This window comes from Vanacampus margaritifer, chromosome 1 (assembly GCF_051991255.1).
Source record: "Vanacampus margaritifer isolate UIUO_Vmar chromosome 1, RoL_Vmar_1.0, whole genome shotgun sequence".
In the NCBI taxonomy this organism is placed as follows: Eukaryota; Metazoa; Chordata; class Actinopteri; order Syngnathiformes; family Syngnathidae; genus Vanacampus; species Vanacampus margaritifer.
Window position 1 is genome coordinate 19927146 of NC_135432.1, and position 24250 is coordinate 19951395.

Below are 24250 nucleotides of genomic sequence, written 5' to 3' on the forward strand. Positions count from 1 at the left end.
CACAAATATACTTAACAGACGTATTATGGTTACAACAAACGTCTGCCGCTATGTGACTGGCGATGTTCTGACCGGCAATGCTGTGACCGGGATCAAATGAAGGGACTTTCCAGAGGAATGTCTCCGCTGGGTTCAAGCATGTACAATTTAACGGCAGTGATTTACGCGAAAAATGTCACCTATATGTGCTCTCTACATTTCGTCGGTGGAAATGGGCCATCAGCTGAAAATCCAGAACCAATCGATATCGTCTGCTTTCTCAGCGTTAGCCTTGCTAACTGCCTGCTACAACATGCTAGCTGCTTTACATCATGGTGTAAATGCACCATAAATACCTCGAGTTTACCTACTGCTGCAATGATTACTGCAATGATACTGCTGCTTAGATGTGAAAATTAGTATCAGCGCTAGAAGAACCTTATGCCCACAACAACATGCTAGTTTATCAGTGTCACTGAGATGTGAGCGGTCACTGTGTCACTATGCCACTTTAACAAACGTAACAGCCTAAAGGTAGACTTAAAATCCTAAAATGAAAATCGTGACTTGAATGCATTTCGTTTTCATGAAAATTAGCGACAAACATGATATTAGCAGTTGTCTAGACTGCAGCAACGATCATACAATAAATCTTACCTTTCTAAGCAAACTGCTTTTTTTCTGCCCACTTTCAACCACCGTCTAAGCTGTTCCAAAGGGTGTTTGTTGATTGAACCATGATGAAATTTCATGCCTGGGACGTCGTTCTTGAAGACATTTAACATTTTCAATTTATATTTTTACTGTTTATGAATTTACTTATAAGTATATAGATGCCATATAAACTGTGTAGTTTAAAAAGATCAACTGTGATAATGTTGGTGTGAAATATATTGGAACTTTTACTCCCTTCCAGTTCTCATGAAGGTAAGAAAGAATGTAGAAGTTCTCATGGAGATAAAAATGTGTGTCTTAAAGGAAGGCAAGTTCTCATGCCATTAATCATTATGTCGTAAAAACTGAAGGTCCAAGATCATTACCTGTCTACATCATATATCCGGGCTGGTAGGAGAGCTGGAGTAAACATGTCGGTATATCACATATCTGCTTATTATAATTACTAACCCTTTGTCCAGCCTGTGAGTGGGAGAGGAAGCTTCTTCATGGATAAAAAGAGTGGGTGTTTTCATATTCGACACACTCGAGGCTTAACATCACCTTTGAATGTAAGCATTTCTCCTGTGTCTTTAAGAGCTCTTAAATAAATATTTGCAAAGAAAGCTTCTTCAGAGATCTCAATGCAATTATTTTTAACACGCAAAGATTACACTTAATATAGTAATCATTTTAATACCTTCATTCTCTTCCAAAATGATGTGTACGCGTGTGTTTTACTTACTGTTATTTTGTCCGACTCATGCATATTAATGAGGAAAATGTGACGTAATTTGAGATCAACCCTATTACTATAGTCTGCGTAGTGACCCTGAGTCATTAGGTGGGTTTCCATCCACCTATTTTTATTCGAATTTTTGAGAATTGCGAAAAAGAAACTGAATAGAAACGCCAGAAATTCGAAAAAAGGCCCAAATTTCGCCCAAAACTTTTTACGCTTGGAGGGGGTATTTTTTTAAGCGTATCGACAAAAAGAAAATGCGCATTTTGGCGATGGGAACAGGTTTTGCGAATAAGCGACTACAAGACCGGATATACGTTGCACACACATTTGTAGTCACAATAAATTGCGGTTGATAAAGTAAGATATGTTTGGGGAGACAAAGAATCACGATTTTTTAATATAATTAATTAAAGAAAAAAAAACATGAATGCAATTTTAGATGGGTTTATTAACATCAGCTCTCAATGTAACGACACACTTCACTTACATGCGGGAGGGAAGCCAACAAGACAAACTACTTTTGTTCAAAACCAACATTCCGTCATTATAACGTCATCTCGTGGTGCATATTCGCAAAAGAAGAGCGGATGGAAACGGGCATAAGTCGCATGTCAGTTTTTCACAAAATTCGCATACAAATTTCGAAACATTTGGATGGAAACCTGATTAGTGTCATTACGTAATTTCACTATTAGTAACGCCCAAAATACAATAGAGACTGAGCAGAATATGCATAATTCAACAAATCAACTAATAATGACAAAAACAAACGATGAATTACTTAATATTCTTGCTTTGTTTTGCAATCCAGCTGGTATCCTATTTTAGACATCACTGTTGAGGAGCAATAAGATCACAAAAGAAACATCAGAGTGGCCTCCATTAAAATCTCCCCCGTGGATCCCCCTTAAAGCTCGCTCCACAATGTGCAATTAAGCATAATTGAGAAGCTCCTTAAGATGGCCGCTAGAGAACAACTTCTGGGCCACGGTACTAACATGCTTCACCCCCCCTGTTGGTTTAGATGTCTTAATCAGACTGGTATCTTAATTCAGAGTTAAATGCTTCAAATGTTTACTTTCTACTACTTCACCTGGATGATTGTATTTCATTACTGTAAAGTACCACAACATGAGAATGGTTTAATTAGAGGTTGTTGAAGTGTTTGCTGTGTGAGCCAGTGCACATTTGATTGTCTCATCGAACGTCGTTGGTGACCGCTCTGCCTCGTTAGGCCACCAACCATTACCCCGCAAATGCAAACAACAATCCACTTTGCATAAATCCTTTATTCAAAAGGAAGATTATGTCACAGAACCAAAACACATCACACCCCATGGAAGGAAAACAATGAAGAGGTTTGACAGTGACAAGTGGGCATCATCGGTGTAATGCCAATTATTTCACTGGTAAGTCCACAACAAACTCCTTAAGTGTTCATTTCATCAGCAGAATATTTTCTCACTATTATACAAAATGAGCATAGAAAAAGTCAGTGCTATTGTTACAACCGGAAGAAATAAGTTTGACAAAGGTGGCAACATGAGGGGAGGCTGAAAAGTTCAACAGTCCATGAGCTAAACGACCGCACATCGTCCCAAACGTGTGACTGCCTAAAAGTGCACTGGGTTTCAAAACATCAGATAACTACAGGAGTCAACATTTCAAGGAATTAATAACGAAAGTTAGCGTGAGACGAATCCTTAACTTTGTCACTCCCTTACATCCACATCCATGTTTTCCTGTCCTTTCTTTTTTTTCTTGTGTGTGTCGCCTTTCACAAGAGTATCACTGAGGATCAACAAAACACAAACTCTTAACATGCTCTTATTTTATTTATTTTTTGACCAAGGAGTTGCGATGTTGAACATACAATTGCTTGAAAAGAACATACTAACAAAACCACAAAACTCAAGATTTTTCTGATATTGACTGCCAACACTCTCATGTTGCCTGCAAATAGTGAATAATTTTACCTTATTTTAGTGTTATGGTCCAGCGGTTCTTGTATTTTTATACTTGACAGTTGGTCATGTGAAAACGCCTGTACAGCTAATAAAGATTGTATGATGGCGACTGTTGTGAACCTTCTCGTTCCATTATTTCTTATGAAAAGTGTTGTTTTGAAGTCAACCAGGGTCACAGAATGTCCCTGTTTTGATTCGATTGAGATGTCAACATGGGCCAAAAATGGTTTGTCTTGCTTCAATTTGAATGAAATGATGGCATTTTCTGCATTGACTATAATGTCGTTCAATAGACATTTACCAAATGTTGTATTCAAGCTCACCTTATTATGGAAATCGGACTGTTTGTTTGAACACGTTTTAATGAGGCAAACTGCGTGTAGCATCAAAAACAATTGGAGGATGCCTTTGATAACTAGCATACATGTGGCGGTGTTGATTTTAAACCTCCCTGGACACGCGCCTGTGGGATTTAGTTGCTTGGTGAGGGGCCGCTCTCACAGTTTTTTACTTTATCTTCCTGGATTGCCCTGTCATTTGCGCACAAATTCTTTATTGAGGTGACTGGTACTGCACAGCAAATCCAACCACACATCAGTAGCGCTGTCTGGCTCACTGGCCCTGTTCCTTCTCATTCCGCATTGATAACATCCAAATCCGATGCAATGTTATTGTTGTTATTTACTCTTATTAGCCAAAATAAAACCTGCACTGACTATGAAAACAACAGAAACTATATCAGGATTTCATGAAGTGGAGTGAGGACTTGGGCCAATAAAAGTGACTGAGGTCAAATTAGGAGGTGTCAATTATACCACGAGGGGTGAACACAAATAACGAGGATCAATAAGGTTTTTTTTTTTTAAAAGCTACTCTTCAGAAATCCGATCCGACAGGGCTGACACACACACACAAAAGAGAAAATGCTAAAAACAGACCCTGACAGAAACATCTGCACATATCATGAAGCCCTAAACCCCCCTGAGAAAAAAAAAAAAAGAAGTGATTTACCGTATGGCGCGTGTGTGTACAGTGGGAAACTTCACAGCAACATTGAGGAACTGTTGTCATGTTTTGGGCCACTTAGGACAGAAGTTGAGCATAAACCAGTTTTGAATCTAAACCCGTTGGCCCGTTTTGATCTGATTGGCTGCCACTGAATGGCATGTTGCTCATCTTTAGCCAATCACCTTCCATTTTAGAAGACAACTTTGTTTTTTTTAAATTTTTTTGCAGTAGGAGGCATTTAAAAAGTTCAAAAGTCAGATAGATTGAGTCGGATCCAAGTTGCTTTTACAATTTCATAGTTACAAAACAATCATAAAGACTTTAAAAAAATGTTCTCACTTTCACTCAAAATGATTGTTTGGTCAACACTGGAAATGTCTAATAACCTTTCAATTTGAGTGTCAGCATTTTTCCAAACAACTTCTATAAACACTTTCCCACATAGAAACAAATCACCTAATGTTAGCAACATGGTTTTGAGACTAACATTACAAAATGGAATAGTATTAACAAAAAAAAAAGTTTTATAAACTAAAAACAAAGTACATGAATTGAACTCATGTTTTGCAACTGCTGTGCTGTTTTCGGTATATGAGTAATGGTATGCAAATGAGCATTTCCATGTTCATTGCTAGTATTCATTGTGGTCCAAAGACAAGACAGATTTCTTCAAACAGAATGACTTTCCCTCCACATTTTTAATCTTGCCCGAAATGTAAAGAGGTGTTTTCCAGATGAAAACAGAAACTTTAAATGTTTCATTTCATTGAGATTGATGTAATTACACTGCTTGGGAGCATTGTGTAATCTTTACACATTTCTGCTTTTAAATCACAACCTAGATAAAATAATTTCATATTTACATTTAGTGATCCTTTTTTTTTTTTGCTCACACAGCCTGAAAGGGGAGTTTCTTGGTACAAAATATTTACTCCTTCGTCTAAAAAATAAAACACAATGAAACATTTGTCATCATTAAAGTTCATGTTATAATGAAAGTCAACAGGTACAGCAAATGAAAAAAGGGGATCCAACTGGACCACATTTGGGTGACAAATTAGAACACAACAAGAAAACAAACGAAGTAAACATCAAGGGAGTGTTTTTTTTCTCTAAATGTTACACCTGCTAGGCTACATCAAGCTTCACATCTTGTCTGGTTAGAAATGAACCAAACAAATCACACACAAAAGTGTCTATATGCACAAAATTATACATACACTTCCTCAAATTATGCTAACTTCAGCGCATTTACACAAATAGTGGCCAGTGACATTTATTTACTCAACTGCATATGGAGGAAGGCCTTTTACATTGTGGAAGGTGCTCTTTATTGACTTTATTTGTATAAATTCATTTTGAATTCATATTTACCAATATGGTGGTGGTATATTGGTCAAGTAAAATTTGGGTTTCAAATCAAATAAAATGACCATTATGGAAATATAAACATGGTTGCACACAACATTGTGGAGTTGTGGAGACATCACATCTGAGTCAAACGCAAATAACTATTGCCTTCGCATTACAAATCGTGATAAATCGTCAAAGTGCTGTTTAAGTGTTTTTTGTGTGTGTGTGCATTTTGTTTTCTAATGTGATGCCTCTCTTTGAGGAAGGCCATTGTTTGTCTTAGCTGGATGACACAACCGGCGACAAATTATGTCAGGGCATCTACTGGTACTCAGGGACAGCCACTATTTGAACAAATAGCAAATGTGAGTTGCTGTGCTCTTTTTTCCCTTGCTTTCTAGCTTGAATGAAATCGTTTTTTCAGTGATCCTGTTGAAAAAAAAGTCTCACATCATATGATGATGAGGAAACTCAATTTTAACACCGTAATGACGCCGCTGCTTGATTTTGTTCCGATGAAAATGAAAGCAGCACCAGGACGTTTTAAGAGCGGCTCGCGTCTCCTCAGACATCTCGCTTCGCTCTGAGAAACGTCGTCTGCATGATCACTGCCACGTTCTCTTAGTTTGAGTCTGCATCCGTACGACCAAGGTGGAAGAACATCCAAAGATCCGCCTGTGCAGGTTGAGCAGTCATAACACCCAAAAAAACAGCCTGACCTGACGTGCTCCCAGATCAGTTGTCTCGGACCACGCTGGCGGAAGGTGGGCTTCGGCGTGCGACTGAGGGAGAGGGGGGAGGAGCTTGGGGTGGTAGACAGCAGGGTTTCTCCTCGATAATCAGACAGACAGGAAGTGGAACCGGCAGGAGGCAGGAAGAACTTCACACCGCCCCCTATCTGGTTGCAGGGGGTCGCAGGGGTCGCAGGTGGCGTTGCTCAGGGTGTCGCTGGGGGGCGGGGGGAAGGGCAAGAGCCCTGGCTGTCAAAGCTGGCGGCCCTTGCTTTCCACTGTGGCACACACACACACACACACATGCAAAGAGTAAGTCTTGTGTCATTTCAGAAATAACAATGAAGGAGACTCGTGTAAAGATGGAACATGATGCTAAATTTATATCATTAAAATATATCAAATACATTTATTCATTCATATGTTGATTATTTTGGAATTGTGGGCTTACAATGGATAGAAAAAGTCTACACACCTCCTTTTTCAAATGTCACATTTTTGTTATGTAAAAAAAAAAAAGAGACCAAAATAAATCATTAAAACTTTTTTCCCCTATTAATGTAAACTATAACCTGTACAGCTCAATTGAAAAAAATCAGTGATGTGACATATGACTATTTTCCCACATGCATTTGGGAAAATCCATTTTGCAAAATTTGGATTTGTTTGACAATCATTTCACTCACACACCAAAATGGCTTTTTTTTCTTCTTTTTCTGCCGCACTCACCTCCTTCTCCGATTTTTTGGACTCCAGTAGGGGGTGCCAGTGTGCGATGGGCTTGCGAGGGTAGGCCAGCATTTCATTCCAGTGGTCCCTTCCCAGTCCCTCTGCGTTGCATCCCAACCGCATTACGCCGATGACCTCGTTGTGACCGACCCTGCGGGGTGCAGGCGTGTGTAATGTGACTTTATGCAAAACGTCAACTCATACATGGTTGTAATGTTTGTAATGTGTGTGAACGTCACATAATCGAGAGACAAACATTGTTTCACAGCTTAACTTGAAAATAGCCCTACTAAAATAATAATAAAATTGCTTTCTTTAACATAGCTATAGTGCACTTGTTTTTTTCTTTTCTTTTTTTCCCTCAAATGCTTTCCAATGAAATCCATCTCCATCACAACCCCCAAAACACAAAAGTGCGCCCCCACAAATTAAACTGCGCAGAGAAAAAGATCATGTCTTCCAAATAAATGTCTTTTAGAAAGGTCCATTGTTGTTAATTCTAACTGTAAACTGTGTGGGGCTGGTTTACTCCAGAAACATGCATACTGTCAATGCTTATGTTAAGGAGCTGTTGTATCAAAAAGAGTAACCCTTCCCAAGAAATTGGGGTTGCGATATGTTTATGTTTAAAGTCCTTTTCTCCTTTGCATAACTTTTATTAGATCCATTTTACTCACAGACTTTCCATGTAATTTTTGGAGCGGGAAGTACCCCCAAACCACGATAAGCTACCTATCACATATACACCCCCCCTCCCGCCCGCTCTTTATACCACCCAAGCACCCACAAATGTCTTTATAGCACCCCTTAACCTCTGACCCTAGAATTGCCTCTGGTAGTGTCACATTAAGATTAAACAAACAATAATCTGCTGTGTTACGCAAAATGTAATATAGGTGTACATTCTCTCAGAACGATACATTAAAGTTTTTAGGTTTTTTTTGTCGATCATGATGAACTCAACTATCTAAATCGTCTACAACAATTAATTCTAAATCAACATACAGTCGTTATTTATTTTTTTAAGCTTTGTTTTTTTTCTTCTCCTCCAAACTGCCTGTGAATCTTTAGCTGCCTTTCTGTCCCTGATGCACATGTACAGTAGCAGTAACCTGGGTCAGCAGTCAACAAATGCGATGCAAAATTTGGAAGAAGCAAAACTTGCCATTTACGTCGAGGATCTAAAAAGGAAGTAGGTTGTGGCTGATTCCATTTGTGATGAAGAGGGACTTTCATCGCTGTAAGCTATTTGGCTAGTTAGCTTCAAATATTAGCAACAATGTCAGTGAGCTACTCACATAGTCAAGTCAACATTTTTCTTTACAAGAATATGTTCTATGTGCCCCCACCGGTCTAAACACAGTATTCTGATTAACATTGTGTTTCTGGAATAAAAATAATGCTGAAAAGACCACTTGTTTTTAACCATTTCAGGGGGCTGCCATTTTGTCCTCCACTGCCATCTGCTGTCAACTGAAATTGACATTGCAGTGTCCACAGGTTTGCTAAACTGTTGAAATAATGGTTTGTGGCAGTCTCAAGTCAGCAAACGCCCCAATTCTTGTATGTCTGAAAAATGATGTGATTATCCTGTGATGTGAGGTGTGTTAAATCTCAATCTGCTGAGGAAACGATCGTGGCCAACAATCGTAAATGATAAACTTGTTCATTAATCCTGCTTGTAAATCTTTATCATGTGTGTGGTCAACCTGAAGGTTATTTTTTTACTGAAAGTCAAACTGGCTGTATTGAGTGTCTCCCAAGTCTCAATTTGCCACAATAAAATTGCTATGGAGCAGAGTTTTAACAGTTAGCTTAGCTTCTTCTATTTCTCATTCCTTGTTTCTTGGCCGTGGCTTTTTAGTACCACGCCAGACATTACTATGGATGTGCTTTACTGAAGAACTCTAAGAACACACGTGGAATGTTCTTCCTCATTCTGTGCAGGGTCCCTTACATTTGAAAAATCTGAGAATTCCAAATTGTAATGTGTGCAGCCCACTTTTGATACGTACAAGTCGTAATCCATGACAGAGATATGGAGGCTGACATGGTCCATGCTGTCGGGTGGGATGTCAAAGATGATGGCCTCGTTGTAGGTGGGATTCAGGGTGTTCTTCTTGATGCTGGTCTTCTTCTTCTTCAGACGTCGCCCGTCACATATTAGCGACACTTTGACGTAAGGATCTGGATAGGAGGGCCAGAAAGGGAAAAAAGTCACTAACATTTATGACAACCTGAGAGAGGGCCTGCTGTCTCACACGCTCTTATCTAGTTTGTCCCACTTCCTATTGATTTTAAATTATATCTGGATTAAAGGCAGCAGGGGTGTCACAGATCACAATAAAATGTCAACACTTGCTAATCAGCATAGTGGAATCGCACCAAAAGGATGAGCAGATATATAGCAGAGTCATAAGTGGTTTTACTTTTTTGTAATTGTAATACAAAAAAAAAGTGAATCTGTGTAACAACCACAACGCTTTTGTTGGTGTCCTTCAACACTTGATTTTGAATAGATTGAGCATGTGAAAGCCAGATCTTTTATCAACCTACCATGAATTTTTGTTGTTGAAATGAGCAAAATACTGCATATATCGCTTAACATTGCTAATTAGACCACCAGCAGCCAATAAAAGGTTCATGTTTCCATCACGTTCTATCCCTAAATTAACACAACTGGTAATGACCATTGTCATGTGTTTTATTTTCTCCATGTAAATACATCATTATGGACGATAATGACGTTAAAGGGACTGCAACATGAAAAATGAACTTTTTGGAGCTCTTAGCCATGTTAAAATTCCTCACCAAAAACATGACCAAAGTTGTATTTTCCTCCATTCGCCCCTCTATGAGAAATTCTAGGTTATTCTGCTCTCCAAGCACGCCCACTTTCTCTGAGACCTCCCTCCATGGGATAATGACAAAAGTAGCCTTTATCAATAAACATTCTGTCCAAATGAATTGAAAGCAATCAATTATTCTTCACATTTGCAATGCCAAAGTGCAATGAAATGACAATTGGCTGTTTTAAAATCCATTAGTTGACACTGGGGTAAACTACAAGTAAAGCATTTGCGTTAATGGATTTAAGTGAATGGATGGTGTAGTGCATAGTGTGCTTACCCTCTCAACCAGCAGGGCACGGGTTCATGACCCTGTGGTGTTTTTTTTCCTCCTCATTTCCTCTAACCTCTCTGCTCCCCTCCTCTTCCACAAACAAGGACCCGTTTAGTTTCAAATATTTATTCAAGAATTGATGGCTTGCGTGACCAAACGCAGAAATCCAGAGTCCATTTTGAGTCCGGCCTAAAACCAATCTGTATGTTTCGTGGGCGTTGCACGAAGCAGCCGGCTCGGACCGACGTCATGAGAGGAGGGGCGCGGCAGCCACAGGGGGAGAGGCGGGGTTTTAATGAAACAGAACGTTTGCCTTCCGGGTAAGAAAAATAGCCACCGAAATAACTCATATTTCATACGAAATTACATCGCGATTGTGTCAAAGGTAAGATTTCATCATTATCTGCTGATTTAAGCATTTTGACTGTGTTTGTGTTTGGACTATGGAAATATATACATATATATATATATATACATACTATCAAATGAAAGATTGAACTCTCATCTTTCATCAGAAAAAAAAAGTTTGTTTCTACCTTATTCCGTTTTTCAGTAATCAACAATAGAAAATGATTAGTTTCACCCAAATGCTCTGTTTTGGACCAAAATACGGTGAAATCTAGTTTTTTATGAAACAATATTGTTTCATGCACTCTAGAATTTGACACCTTTTTTTCCCCATGAATGATGCCACAAACACCTAAACAGTGCTTTACTTCTGTAAAACACTACCACCAACAATGAAAAAGTGTTTTTTGATAGCAAAATACGTTTATTTACATTCAACAGTGTAACAATTTGACAAAACAATTTGGCAAACTATTTACAAATGTGTGCAACCGTGGTACTATTTACAATTGTGTGGATGTTTCAACGACAGTTTTTCTTTTTGTGTAACACTCCCCTGCGTGCAAGGGGCCGCAGCAGGATTTGCACAACAGATTAGTTTCACTGTGATTGCCCCTTCGCGTGCAGACGCTACACTTTCTTGCCGGCTTTTTTTTTCCGGGGAATAGCAAGTACCCACTCCTCCGATGAATATGCATTGGACTCGGGGTACTCTTCATCGTCCGATTGGACGTCCGCCTGAGCAAAAGTGCTCGGTTGTGCACCGCGTTTTCCGGGGTTAGCATCGCTAGCCGGTGAGGCTTTACGACGTGATCATAGCCGCCGCGTCAACGCTTCCAACTCACCATCACCACCACGAGTCACCATCATCATTATCGTCGTCATCAATGTGCTCTTTAGCATTGGTCGATGCTTTTCGTCTTTGAAAAAAATGCTCAAGCGTGAGCTGCTTGCAACCGGTCGCTATTATGGCTTCCTCAGCAATTGTCCCCTCAACACTCTAGTTCCGCCTCACGTCTTCTACTGACGCCTACCCGATCTTGTCCAAAGAGAGTCATCGCTGCCATCTAGTGCCCAGAAATAGTCATTATACTAACTCGATCTGCTTGATACTTTCAGCACAGCTGGCCAAGGCTTTCCTCCACCCGTTTCCAAAAAAAAGAAAAAAAAACATAGTTAAATTTTAACGTTTTTGTCAGCCCTCATTTAGATTTTACTAAACGTTATTTAAAGTTGTTGGCAGTCAAAGAGTTAAATTTAAAGTAGAACTGCTCAGAAGTCTGTCGGCATCACTGAACTTCGTACTCAACTTTGAAGGTTACATTGTATTTTATTTGGGGAAACTTGTGTCAACATACTTTCATGAACTCTTTTGTTGAGGTGTTTTTTTTTGTTTTTGTTTTTTTGTTTCGACCGTTTTTGGCAGTCAAAGAGTTAAATGCTAAAATGTAATAATTAGTGGTATCCATATTTTTTTTATACAATTTACTGTTTCACAAAAAACTACTACAAATAATAATGAAGCGTAAGATGCCAAATTATACTTAAACAGAGCTGGACACTTATCATCACCCATGATGACGTCCACCTTTCCGTGAGTGCACAATGACACAAAGCCTCGAAAAAAATACACAGACTGAGCACCGACTGAAGCATGTTTACGTCCGTTTATCGGGGTGAGTACAGATGGTCATTCTCATTCTGTGTATTTTTGGGTTGGGCATCGTCATTGACGAGAATTGATGATTAACAAAAGTGCCCAGCTCTGTACTCATATAATTATAATTAAATACTTTTACTGCAGTTTGGTTTAGGGATGTTTTTTGGTTTAGGGATGTTTTTTGGTTTGGGTTTTTATGTGTTCTCGTTTGCTTTTGGTTCCACTGTGGTCAGTTTTGTTGTGTCTCCCTTTGTGTCGTTAAGTGTGATCTTGTCCACCTGTTCTTGTCCTACGCTCCCTCTTGTGTCAGCCAATCAATGCCCCCAGCCATGTTTGTCTTGTCCAAGTGTCCCTTGTTGTGTAATTAGTTTGTATGTATTGAGGCCCCGTCCACACGAAAGCCAGTTTCAATGTATCCTCACAAGTTTACCGTTTGGGCCGTTCGTCCACATGATGGCTTTGAATCGATCACTTTTGAAAGCGGGCTCTAGAGTGGAAAGATTTTAAAATGCGCCCCGTAGGCGTCCGTCTGGACACCATATGCAGGATACTCCTTCAGTGATGACGTAATGGTCGCAGCTCGATGACGACGCATTGTAGCAGATTGATGACGTATGCGGCAATTCTCGCGTGACTGCGCGCGAACCGTCAGTCTGTCAACAACAATGGCGGATAGCCGTGTCGTAGTTGTTTTGCGCAGCCTCCTTAGCTTGCTTATGCGTTTGCTTATTGTTTATTCCCACGTTCAACAAGCGGTGTTGTACTTGAATCACCCGCCATTGTCACTTCTTAGTTCACTTGTTAGTCTTCTTCATGCTGTTTCGATACATGCAAAGAAAGCCATGTTTGTTCTGTAGATTGCAATAAAGTTAGAAAAAAAAAGTGTTCGTCTTCTTCGCTGATTCTTTCCTTGAACTCCCTGTGACTGCGCTACAGCGCCACTCCAGACTTGGCATATACATTACAGCCGTTAAACGTCCTCAGCGTCTTCTTTTGGACACACGCAAGTCTTGAAATGCTTCTGTGTGTTCGAGGAACGAGGAACGAAGCAGGCTTTGCTTCCGTCTGGACGGGGCCTTAGTCCTCTGTTTTTGGTTCAGTTCTTATTGGTCCATTGTTTATTTGTTTGTTGATGATCCCCTATGTCCCCATGCCTTTCGATCCTTCATGTCTTGCCATGCCTCGTTTTTTTGAACGTTGTTGAATTTTGTTTCGTTGGACTTTGACTTGTTTGCCTGCTTGTTTTTGTTTAATTAAAAGAAACCCCTTTTGAAATTCACCTCTGGCTCCTGCTTCCCTGCACCTGGATCCTCATTCCTCCATCTTGCCCCAAACTCTGATACTTCTAGGGTAACAAAAATATTAAAGCATTGGGATCTCACTGAAATCGTAACAGTCTGCACAAAAGCACCCCCTGACGCAGGATTCTCATGACAGGTGCTGTAATAAATACTGTATGTCAAGCACTGTATGCAAAATGTTTTTTAATAGTATGACAAAATGCATTTGTGGCTCTGCAGACCAAACCCCCCCCCCCCCCCGCCAATCAAAGCCTTGGCCCTAATTGACACCAACAGTCTTTTCAACAAAGTAAATAAAACCCAAGCCATAGAGTAATTTATATACAGTGCGTGCGTAATGCACGAAACCCACATTAAAATATTGGTAAAAAAGATTTTAAAAAAAGAAAAAAGAAGAAAAAAAAGTATTGTACAAAACACAGTCTAACCGTGCACATGTGCGTTTTTTTTTTTTTTGGTACTTTGCTAGACGAGCGTAGATATAAGCAGGTGTTTAAACTGTTCTGTGCCGTTGTGCGGGGGGGAGCATAGCTGACTGACAGCAAATCGAAGCAGCTACCCTCATGAATCCATTTCAATTCAGTGCAGACAGAGGCACGCGGTCTACATGACGGCTCGCTAGAGTCCATGCAGGAGATGGGCACATGCAAAGTGCATTTACAGTTAAAGAAACTGCAAGATCTCCTCTTGCGGAGATGTAGTCAGCCGCACATGTGACATGGGCAATTGGAGACCGCCTTGCACCACCGATTTTGTGTCTGACCAACCCTCCCCCACTGAATCTTTCTACCAGTGCCTTGATCAAATCCGTCAAAACCGCATTACATGACCTGCGTCTCCACTTAGACCTGGTTTTAGCGAGTCTACAGTATAATCTAGTCTACTTTTTGTCACCAAATTGCAATATGCTTGTAATAAATGACGCCAGAACGCCAATTGAGGCGTAGCTAAACTAGACTTGCCTCGCCGTGAGAATAAAGATGCACCTGTTATTAGGCTGAGCGCATGTCTACAAAATAAGGCCCTTTGGGATTAGAATTGTGGCTTACATTGCATGTCATTAAACATCACAAGGGAAAAATGTCACAATAAATCCCAATTATGGCTAAACTCTGGCATTTAAAGCACAATAAATGTCACATTTCACATGCGGTATCAGTTCTGCAGGAAAACATGAGGATGGCATGCGCTTATTAAATAAAATGCAGGTCTGCAGCAAAGTTCTGACAATGGCTTGATATTACACGCCTTGCATGTGCTACTGTGAATAATTGCCGGAATAAACAAAGACAGCTTGCCTGCCACTTGTGTGTTCATGATCAGTAAACACACACACTCACACACACACAAACCTGAGTATCCAGTGATGTCCATGGCCTTGAGGTTCCTGCACTTAATGACAGTCAGTGTGAGTCTTCCAGCAGTGGGCAGGTAACAGAGTGAGAACATGATCTCCCCAAGGTCGACACTCTCCTGAGGATGGACGCACACACACACACAGGTGAGCAGGTGAAAATGTCCACAACCAGAAACAACAGTGTGACTTAAGGCCTAATAAATCGTTTTAGAAGCAGATTTTGGTTCCCTGTTCATTACACGGTACTTATCATGTAGAATATTCAAGTACAGTAATTGCTAAATAGGCTGTTGCGAATTTGGCAGATTACTTGTTGATTAACTGTCTTGAAGCAGTTGCGGGACTATAGCGTGTCATTAGTTTGCCGCAAACATCAACAATGTTGCTGTACATGGCCACATTCGCACTATATTCCCGTGGCCATGGTAGTCTCATTTGCCCAAATTGTAGTGCTTAGTTTTCTCACGGTATATCATGATATCCATGACAGGCTGTGAGCAGAAGGGGCTGTTAACTCCCAGAGGCTCAAAGGCGTGCTACGGTTCCGCCTGCAGTTTACCACGGAAGTCAGCACGATTCTCCTGGTTCCGTTTATCACGTTCTGTTGAGGCTTTCTAAAACGTGGACGTGGCAGCTTTGGGGCACGTTTCCGCGTGTGTGTCTCTTTCCATCTCCATCTCAGGCATTATGAGCAGTTATGTTGTACATAGCGACTGTGAGATACCACAGAATGCATATGTTTGCCATGCTAACACGGACCACTCTCAAGTTTTTATATGCCCTATTATTACTTACTGTCAGATTTCATGTTGTTTAACCCGTCTTACTATAGTCAGCTACTGGGAGGTTACTTATTTGTACACAATACATACACTGTTGTGGCAAATGTGTCCTCAGTCATATAAAAAACTTTTTTTAATTGCTGTTTAAAGGGACATTTCTTGACAATAACATATTATATGGGACCTCACTAGTCTAAACTTGACATTCTGATTAATATTACATTTGTGCAATATTAGTAATGCAGGAAAATCAACCGTTTTTATCCATATCAGGGGGCGGCCATTTTGCCACTTGCTGTTGCCTGAAGATGACATCACAGTTGCTCAGGGCTCAGGCAACGACTAATCACAGCTCACCTGTTTTCTAAAGCTGAGCTTTGATTGGTTGTTCCTGAGACCTGAGCAACTGTGATGTCATTTTCACTCGACAGCAAGTGGCAAAATGGCCGCCTTTTGATATGGATTGAAAACAGCTGGATTTTGATGCTTAACTATATTCCACTAACGCAATATTAACAATAACAACGTATTTAGACCAGTGGGTTTGAATAGTCCTTTTTTTTGCGGGGGTTGACTTCCTCTTCAATTTTGTAACATAGCAATATCATGCTAGGCCAGTAGTTGGCTATGTTATCCTGTAAAAAAAAATAAAAAATCACAAAGGTAATGTGATCAGTTAGTCGTGTACTAAATGAACACTTTGATAGACGTTTTAAACAATGGCACAACCAAAACATTGTGGTCTATAATTAGTGTTTTGGTTAGGCATATCAACACTGAACACCTGACACATGTTTTCACCCGTTTTTAGTATTAGAAATGATTTGCCATAAGAAGACAGTGTTTAACTCCGTTTTTACTCCAGAATATAAAACATTGAGATGCCCATTGTTTGGGAAGGCACAAGCGGGCCAAAAGCAGGTGCATCTCATCGCACACTCACAGCTGAACGTCCGACAGCCATCTTCCAGTACTGTGGTGAGGAATTTACTTTGAAAGGTGTGAAAGTCGAAGTGTGATGCAAGAGCACAGCCGTCAAGTGTTGTAAAAGCATAGTGACACTGATGGGCGGCGGAGGAATTTGCGCTGTTTCATGTGTCATACCCTTTTGACAACCGGGAGATTTTCAGCATTTTACCCAAACAAGCTGTAAAACCGCTCTAGTTTATTCTCAAACGCTATATTGATAGTGTTAATGCAATATAAAAGACAGAGACGTCAAACTATACAGGAAAAGAAGACAGTGTATTCTTACGCTGGTGGCATATTCGATGTCTCTCCATATATTTGTTTCCCGTGATAGGTCTGACGTCTCAAACAGGTTTTCCATCACCACCTCCCCAATCATGTCATGTCGCGAAAACCTGTCAAAGTCGAAAACGCTCATGTGGAGCTTCCTGGTCACCAGCTCGTCGTAAGGCACGGGGAAGTGGAAGCTTTCACTGAAGGTGGGGTTAAGGGTCTTCCGGTGGACGCGCGTCTGGAACTTCTTGCGGTCGGGCAGCAGATAGATCTTGACGTAAGGGTCGGACGTGCCGCACAAGTCCTTGGCGGGAAGGTCGACCGCCCTGATGATGTTGACGAGCAGGGCCTCATTGTCGTAGTCATACTTGAGAGAGAAGTTAATCCTGCCACAGTTTTTACTGCTGCTGTTTTTGGAGGAGTCTTCGGAGTCGCAGGTTTTTTGCTGGTAGAGCTCTGGCTGAATGCGACCAATGCTTGTGGATTTTTCCTCCTGGTCCAACACGTAGTCATTCCCCAGGTCGAGACTGCCTACCTGCATCTGCCGGGGAAGATGCCTTTTGAAGGAATTGTGCCTGCAGAAGGACAAGCGACACAGGAAGTCATGGGAGAGCTACAAATGAATCGGAAAAGACAACAATACATATTGAACCACATTATTTATGTTTCCATTGTATTTATTTATTTTTTTCAATTTTCAAGAGTTGATGTGCCACTTCACAATAATGTTAACTTGCGCTATACATATAGTGGTTAATAAAAGGTATGTGACAGGTTATGCCAAAATACCCCAAGGATCAAATGTTGTATGACACTTTTCAACCTGTCTAAAAAGACATGGGCCTGTCCTGTCTCATTAAGCTGAGCGACTCACTTACTGTACCATGATGAGTACTACACAGAAATGAGAGTGGTGTTCAGTGGTACACAGGTACAGTCATGTACTGTATGCTGGGACCAGAGTTTGACACAGAGGAAGAACAAACAGAGTCACAAACTGCATCATCTTACTGAACAGTTTTTTTTTTGCATGTACATACTTTAAAGTTCATACACGTATTTTTCACTATGAAGGGTACTTTAGTGACTGCTACTATGTAATGTTATATCTGCCCCTTATCAGATGCTAATGCTAAGTTTAAGTTTAAGTTTATAGCATTCATTTATTTGTATTGAGCTGCAGGGACTCATTGCCTGTCTAGTGTCATATTGGCTCAGGTGAAGTTGTTGAGAAAGACAACAACAACACTTTGGCAGACATAAGGTGGGAATTTTGACGATCTGTGTTTCTAGCAACACTGCAGTTCTGCTTAACTATTGTAATCTAAAATAGCATGACTCTTGCAGCACAGTATTACCGAAATCTGAACAACTTGCTTGAAGACGCATTTTCTGACATAGGTTGAGTAATTTTGGATTTTATGGCATTGACACAATAGGCATTCTTTATCAGGGCAATTCAGTGATGCCTTGGGAGATGAGTTTATTTCATTCTATGACCACACAAACACACTCATAACTCAAAGTGCTTACACCACTAATCATTTCTCTTCATTTGAATAAATAGAAACTGCCCTCTAAAAAAGAACATTTTTGTGTTTGTTCCTTAATAAAGGAAAACAGCACTCTAATCTTGAACTTGATCAAAACATTGTGTAAGAGCATAATTAAATACAATGCAAAAAATGAAACATTTGTGCATCATGATTTAATGCTACAATCTAAATCATTGCACTGCTCCTTCTGGTGTGCCCACATTGGCCATCCAGAGGCAGTATAAAACTGTCCAGTCATGCAGACACAAGCATCATCAGTATCAGTAAATACACTATTATTTGCCTGCATGACATGTGTTGCTGCATAGTCTTTGCTCAAATATCCATTGCTTCAAAGACTATCAACAAATATTGGTGCTAACTGTTAGCATGTAAAAAGTGTTTTGCATTAATTGCTAGCATCACGGTAAAGCAATGTTGTTTTACATACATAATCTGTAATGTCCTTTGTTTTGTGTGTCAGTCGGGTTGTACTACACACCTTAAAACCTTAAGACAAACTGCTGCTATTTGTAAAATCTGTTGAATTGGGTTTCCTGCCACCCTTAAGCGCTCGTTTCGCATGTCAAGGCAAAAAAAAAAAAAATTAATAATAAAACAAAAAAAATAATCTGAATGGCAGCTTGTATCTCCAAATGTTTACTCACTCGTATCTTTAGTTATCAAAGTAACTCTAAATGCCCATGTTACTGACTTACTTACTTACTTGGAAAGCCTGGACTGGAGGGACTTCCAGTCACAATGCAGCAAACACGTCTACATCAAAATTTTGCAGTAATAAATGTAATAATAATGCATATACTTGTGGAGATTGTGGTCAAGTTGTATTTTACAATTTTAAATGCGCAGGATTTCACAAATTACTTCATGTTAAAGATTAGCTCTTAATATGAAAAGAAAAATGCAATGAGCTGTCACCAATGTCTTATAAATGCAGTTATGCCATCTAGTGGCAAAAAGACCTCAACACGAATCAGTGTTACTTGTTTTACAGTACAGTACATCTTTTTAATTTTAACTAAATTTGATGAATTATGAAATTACTGTATCAATGACTAAAGGATGCAGCCATATTTCTATGAGTTTAATGTTTTTTTCCCCACTTTTATGTTGACAAGAGTATGAAAAATATATTTTATTGTACATGTAGAACAGATATAAAATTTGCGATTAATCGTGAGTTAACTATTGAAGTCTTGTGATTAATTACTATAGAAAAAATGTAATCGCCTGACACCCCTACCTGAAATGAAGAATTACAAAGTAAAATTCAGGGACAAGTAAGGGCTTTAGTCCAACTTCTGATGAATACATTATTCGATTTGTTGTGTCCTCTAAAGAGTTTTCTCAAATGTATACCATTAATTAATGTTTAAAGGTAGCCGCTTCAAGCTGATAAAGGTCAAAGTTGAACAGATGTTGCTCAGAGCTAATCAGTGATGACAAAGTGACACTGCTAGCATGCCTCTTGTAGTGCTACATGCACGACGAGTCAATGCAGAATGCCTGATGAGTCGCTGAGTTGAAGCCTCGCGGGAGCGTACTCAAGCTTTAATTCAAGGACAAAAGGATTTAAAGGATGCCCCGCTTAGTCACGGGCAGGCGGTCGCTCAACATGCTGAAAACATGCAACCGTTCACAGCATATTGTCGCCTCGGAGGAAGGCTCCCGATGAAGTCGTCACATGTAATTAGCTTCACTCTAATGACTTGCGAGAAGATGCAAAATGCCTTTGAGGTACTGACTTGTTACATAACGCGTTGCAAACCATCCACTTTTGTCTTAAAATCATCTAGGCTTATCTAAGCATGTTGTTTAAATAACACAGAGCATCAAATACAAAGTTATTCTCATCTTCAAAGCAGCACAAAAGGGCTCTGTGCTTCAAGCTTAAATGCATTATTATACAGTCTCAAATAGCTGTCTCCCTCGCTCATTATTTTAGTTTTATTTTGAAAATTGGTTGTATCCACCAGTGCCTCTGTACATGTTATATAAAAATGTAATCCAATAAACAAACATACATATGTAGAAACAAACAATCCTCTTAGAGGGAAAAGGCCAAATAATGACAGAGAAAGGCAAGAGCATACAACTTCAAAGAAAAAAAGCTACAATAATATCAGCAGTTTAAACGCAAGTTTGGGATTTATCTTTAGTTTTGTTGTTGTTGTTTTTTGCTTGTTTGTTTGTTTTTGCCATTTGTTTATTGAATTTTCTTTTTAGAGCAGGTAGGATCATTTTTTTTAATGCTTCATTTTAGTTGAGCTTTTACGAGTTTGGTACTGTTTTTAATATGAGTATTTTTTTATTTTGTTGATGTTGTTTTTATTTATTTTTTTCAGAGCAGGTTAGCGAGTTTTTTTTTTAAATTGCTTCATTGTACGGGGTATTTTTCTTTTCTTTTTTTTTTGTTTTCTTTTCTTTGTATTATTTTTTTTTAAATGCGTCATTTTAGTTTAGCTTTTATTAGTTTTAGTAGGTTTTTTTTGTATGTTTCATTTGGATCACAGGTGTCCAACTCAAGGCTAAGGACCCAGATGCGACCAATCACATCATTTTATATGGCCCATGAAAGCAAATCATGTGTGTCAACTTCCATGATCCTTTCTAAAGTCTGTACCAAAATTCCAAAATGTTATGTGTAATAAATAATAATGTAAAGATTTTGCACACTTTCATGAGTTACTATTTTTCCTGAAACTTGAACAATAATTAAACAGGCTATTATCCTTGACTTCTGATTTCAAAACGATTTACATGAAACTCTACACGAAGTCTGGCACACAGCATCTATACAATCAACAACAACAAAGTGCATGCACGTGCACATGCATCATGACTAACCGGGTGGAGGAAGCTGGCTCAGTTGTTTGCCTCTGCATGCGCTGTGTGCGGCGCAGGAAGTGCTCCCTCATGGAGAGTTGAACATCAGTGGGGATGTCAGGAGATGTATGGCTTATCTTCACCGCAGCCTCCAGGAAGCTCATCGGGCCCACGGGGTCCTTCACTTTCTCTGTTGCCATGGTAACCGCTGGCTGCTGCTGATGGGGACTTGGGGGCGACGGCAACGGCAGCGGGTGAGGCAGCTGCAGCGGGTGGTGCTCCGGGCTGGGGGACGGAGCGAGGAAGCTGGCTTTGCTCCGCCGAGGCGGACCGCAGCGCTTCCAGGAGCCAAAGGCGAGGAGGCCCAGCAGAACCAAGCCGCAGAGCACAAACACACCGAGGAGGAGGCCAAAAGTAGCGTCTGGTGGCGAGCCGTGGGGTCCGGGAGCACAATATGCGCAAGCAGATGGCAATGACGAGGGTGAGAAGACAAAGACAGACACTATATTAGGTCAATATTTTTGAACAAAACTCACTCTCCCTATAAAACACTGCATTTCACATCCAGAGACTTCATTCAGTAAAATCTGAAAAAAAAAAAAATGGGACCTCTATTGGCCAGGTAGGGATATTTATAACTCAAGTAGCATGGGAAAATAATGATCATAAAATCAAACACACGTCTTAATTATACTGAAACAAACAATTAAAAACAAACAAAAACTACTTTATAGGATGCAAATTGTTAAATGACTCTAATAATCATAAAATCCACCTATCCTATATATTATTATTATTATTATTAAAACTTATTTTTATGGATTTGGTCTCTGTCTCTGCGTGTCTTGGTCCTGACCTTGGTCTCACTTCCCCAAAGTCTTGGTATTATGTTGGTCTTAGCGGGTTCTGGTTTCGGTTAAGAGTTAGTCTTGGAGAGTCTAGTCTTGATCACAACACTACCACCCGGACTGGTCACAAGCCAGCCACAGGGCACAATGTTGTGAAAATCGCTTTCAGCACTCTTGTCCCCCAAAGCGCACCAACAAGAAGTGGCATACTACTCAGGGACAGATCACGCTAATCAGCTGAGCTGGTAAAAAAACAAAAAACATTTTATGTCCATGTCACGCATCTTTTCTGAGTTCCTGTTTTCTCGCCTGCTCACAAACTGCGGGAAATGCTATAGGCGCTAAGCTAACGTGCGCTGCACCATATCTACAGTATGGGCAACAGCTACAAGCTACTTACAGTAGTGTGGATACTCACATCTAAGTAACTAATAATTGTCTCTTTGGCAGCAAATTAGATTAATTATCGTTATCACTAAAGGATGACGAGGAGGAGTAGCTAAGAATGCAATAGGAGTAAAAAGAGAGAACATGGAAGATAAGGAGGCTAATGGCAAGCATTAATGTCAAAAGCAACATTGCGAAAGTCCAGAAGTGCGCTTAGGTGTACAGTACAGTACACATTTCACAAAAATTTCTGTCTGAAACTGAGTTAGGGCGGACAGAAACAGCGAATTAGCATTATAAGTCATTATATTAATTAAACAGCTACACACACACACACACACACACACACACACACACACACACACTCAAAAATTGGAAATGAAACCGCCACGGCTCGTCAGCCATGACAAGGAGCTTAGAAGGTCAAAAGTGTATTGGCATATTAAATATTTATAATATCAACAATGTTGTTTGTGCTTGTTTACATTGTTTTCCACAATAGAGTATTGAGATTTGAGAGCTACACAATATCTCAAAATGATTGTATATATATATTTTTCACTCTATTTACATATAGTTTTGCTAAGAGGTTGCCGTATGTTTTTTGTTCAGTCGATTTCATTCCATAGGAAAAAAATCAAATTGCTGAAATTACAATCAATCAATGAAAAGAAGCAGGACGAAGAAGAAATCTGATACATCTTGATGTTTTTAAACAACAAATGTTGTCATGTTCTGCTTTACTGCTTTGTTCTATTGGGGGGGGGGGGGGGGGGTTCTTGTGTTGCAGAGCCCAGGTGTGGCAGTGGGCGGAGTCTCCTGCTTCGCACCTGCTCCCTGTTATCATATTTAGATGCAGGAGAGACAGGAGAAAGATCCCGAGATATTGTCATTGTTAGTTGTCCTTGACATTTCCTGCTTGTTCTCTTGTTGTTTTGTGCTCGCCAGTAGTAGTTGTGCTCATCTTCCGTTTGTTAGGCTACGTTCACACTGCAGAGTTGCAGAGTTTACGGAAGTAAATATGGCCCCAAATCGACCCAATGTTTTCCCTCCAGCCAAGCCGCGAAGGCAAGCGACCATTATCTGTGCCATATGCAAATTCAGATGTGCCAACGCGCAAGACTGATTGGTGGGCTGGTGGACTCCTTTCGCGCAGACGTATGAAGTGGATGCGTGCGGATGAGCGTTCACAGTGCAGACGCATCACATACATATCCGATTTATTTCCACATACGAAAGAGGCCCAAGTCGGGTGTGAAAAAATCGGAATTGTACCGTTCACTCTGCATGAAAAAATCTGATACTAAAATCGGAATTGAGCTGCAGTGTGAACGCAGCCTTAGTAAGTACTAATGTGATTTTCTGTTCTCTATAGGTGTAAGTTTAGAGTTGTTTTGTGTTGTTTACTTTTCGCCCTTTTGTGGCTCTTTGCCCACCTACCTAGTTGTTTTTTTTCCCATGTCAAATTCAAAATCATATGCAATTTACGAAATGTACGACAGCTAGCAGTAGGTCTTGCTTTATTGAACAATTTTAAAAACATTTAAAAGGACTGCCTCCCTCACAAAGCAAGTAATCACTTTGAATATTTGAGATGGATCTAATTGTCATGTCATGTTTGTAAATGTTTCTGTACATAGTGGACTAATTTGCA

At 40.0% G+C, this 24250-nt stretch overlaps 1 protein-coding gene across 3 annotated transcripts in view; it reads right to left on the bottom strand.

Annotated features, from left to right (window-relative positions):
• Window positions 1-2649: 2649 nt before the first annotated feature.
• The window catches only part of syt6a (synaptotagmin VIa), an 84359-nt gene continuing 62758 nt past the window's right edge, over window positions 2650-24250 (bottom strand). For all 3 annotated transcript variants that reach the window (XM_077585107.1, XM_077585116.1, XM_077585124.1), the window contains exons 2-7: window positions 21383-21782; window positions 16993-17554; window positions 14951-15071; window positions 9182-9353; window positions 7167-7317; window positions 2650-6715 (exon numbers count right to left, since the gene is read on the bottom strand). In XM_077585107.1, the coding sequence (XP_077441233.1) occupies window positions 6644-6715; window positions 7167-7317; window positions 9182-9353; window positions 14951-15071; window positions 16993-17554; window positions 21383-21782 (1478 nt within the window). In that variant the 3' untranslated portion in view covers window positions 2650-6643. The remainder of the gene's footprint in view (window positions 6716-7166; window positions 7318-9181; window positions 9354-14950; window positions 15072-16992; window positions 17555-21382; window positions 21783-24250) is intronic.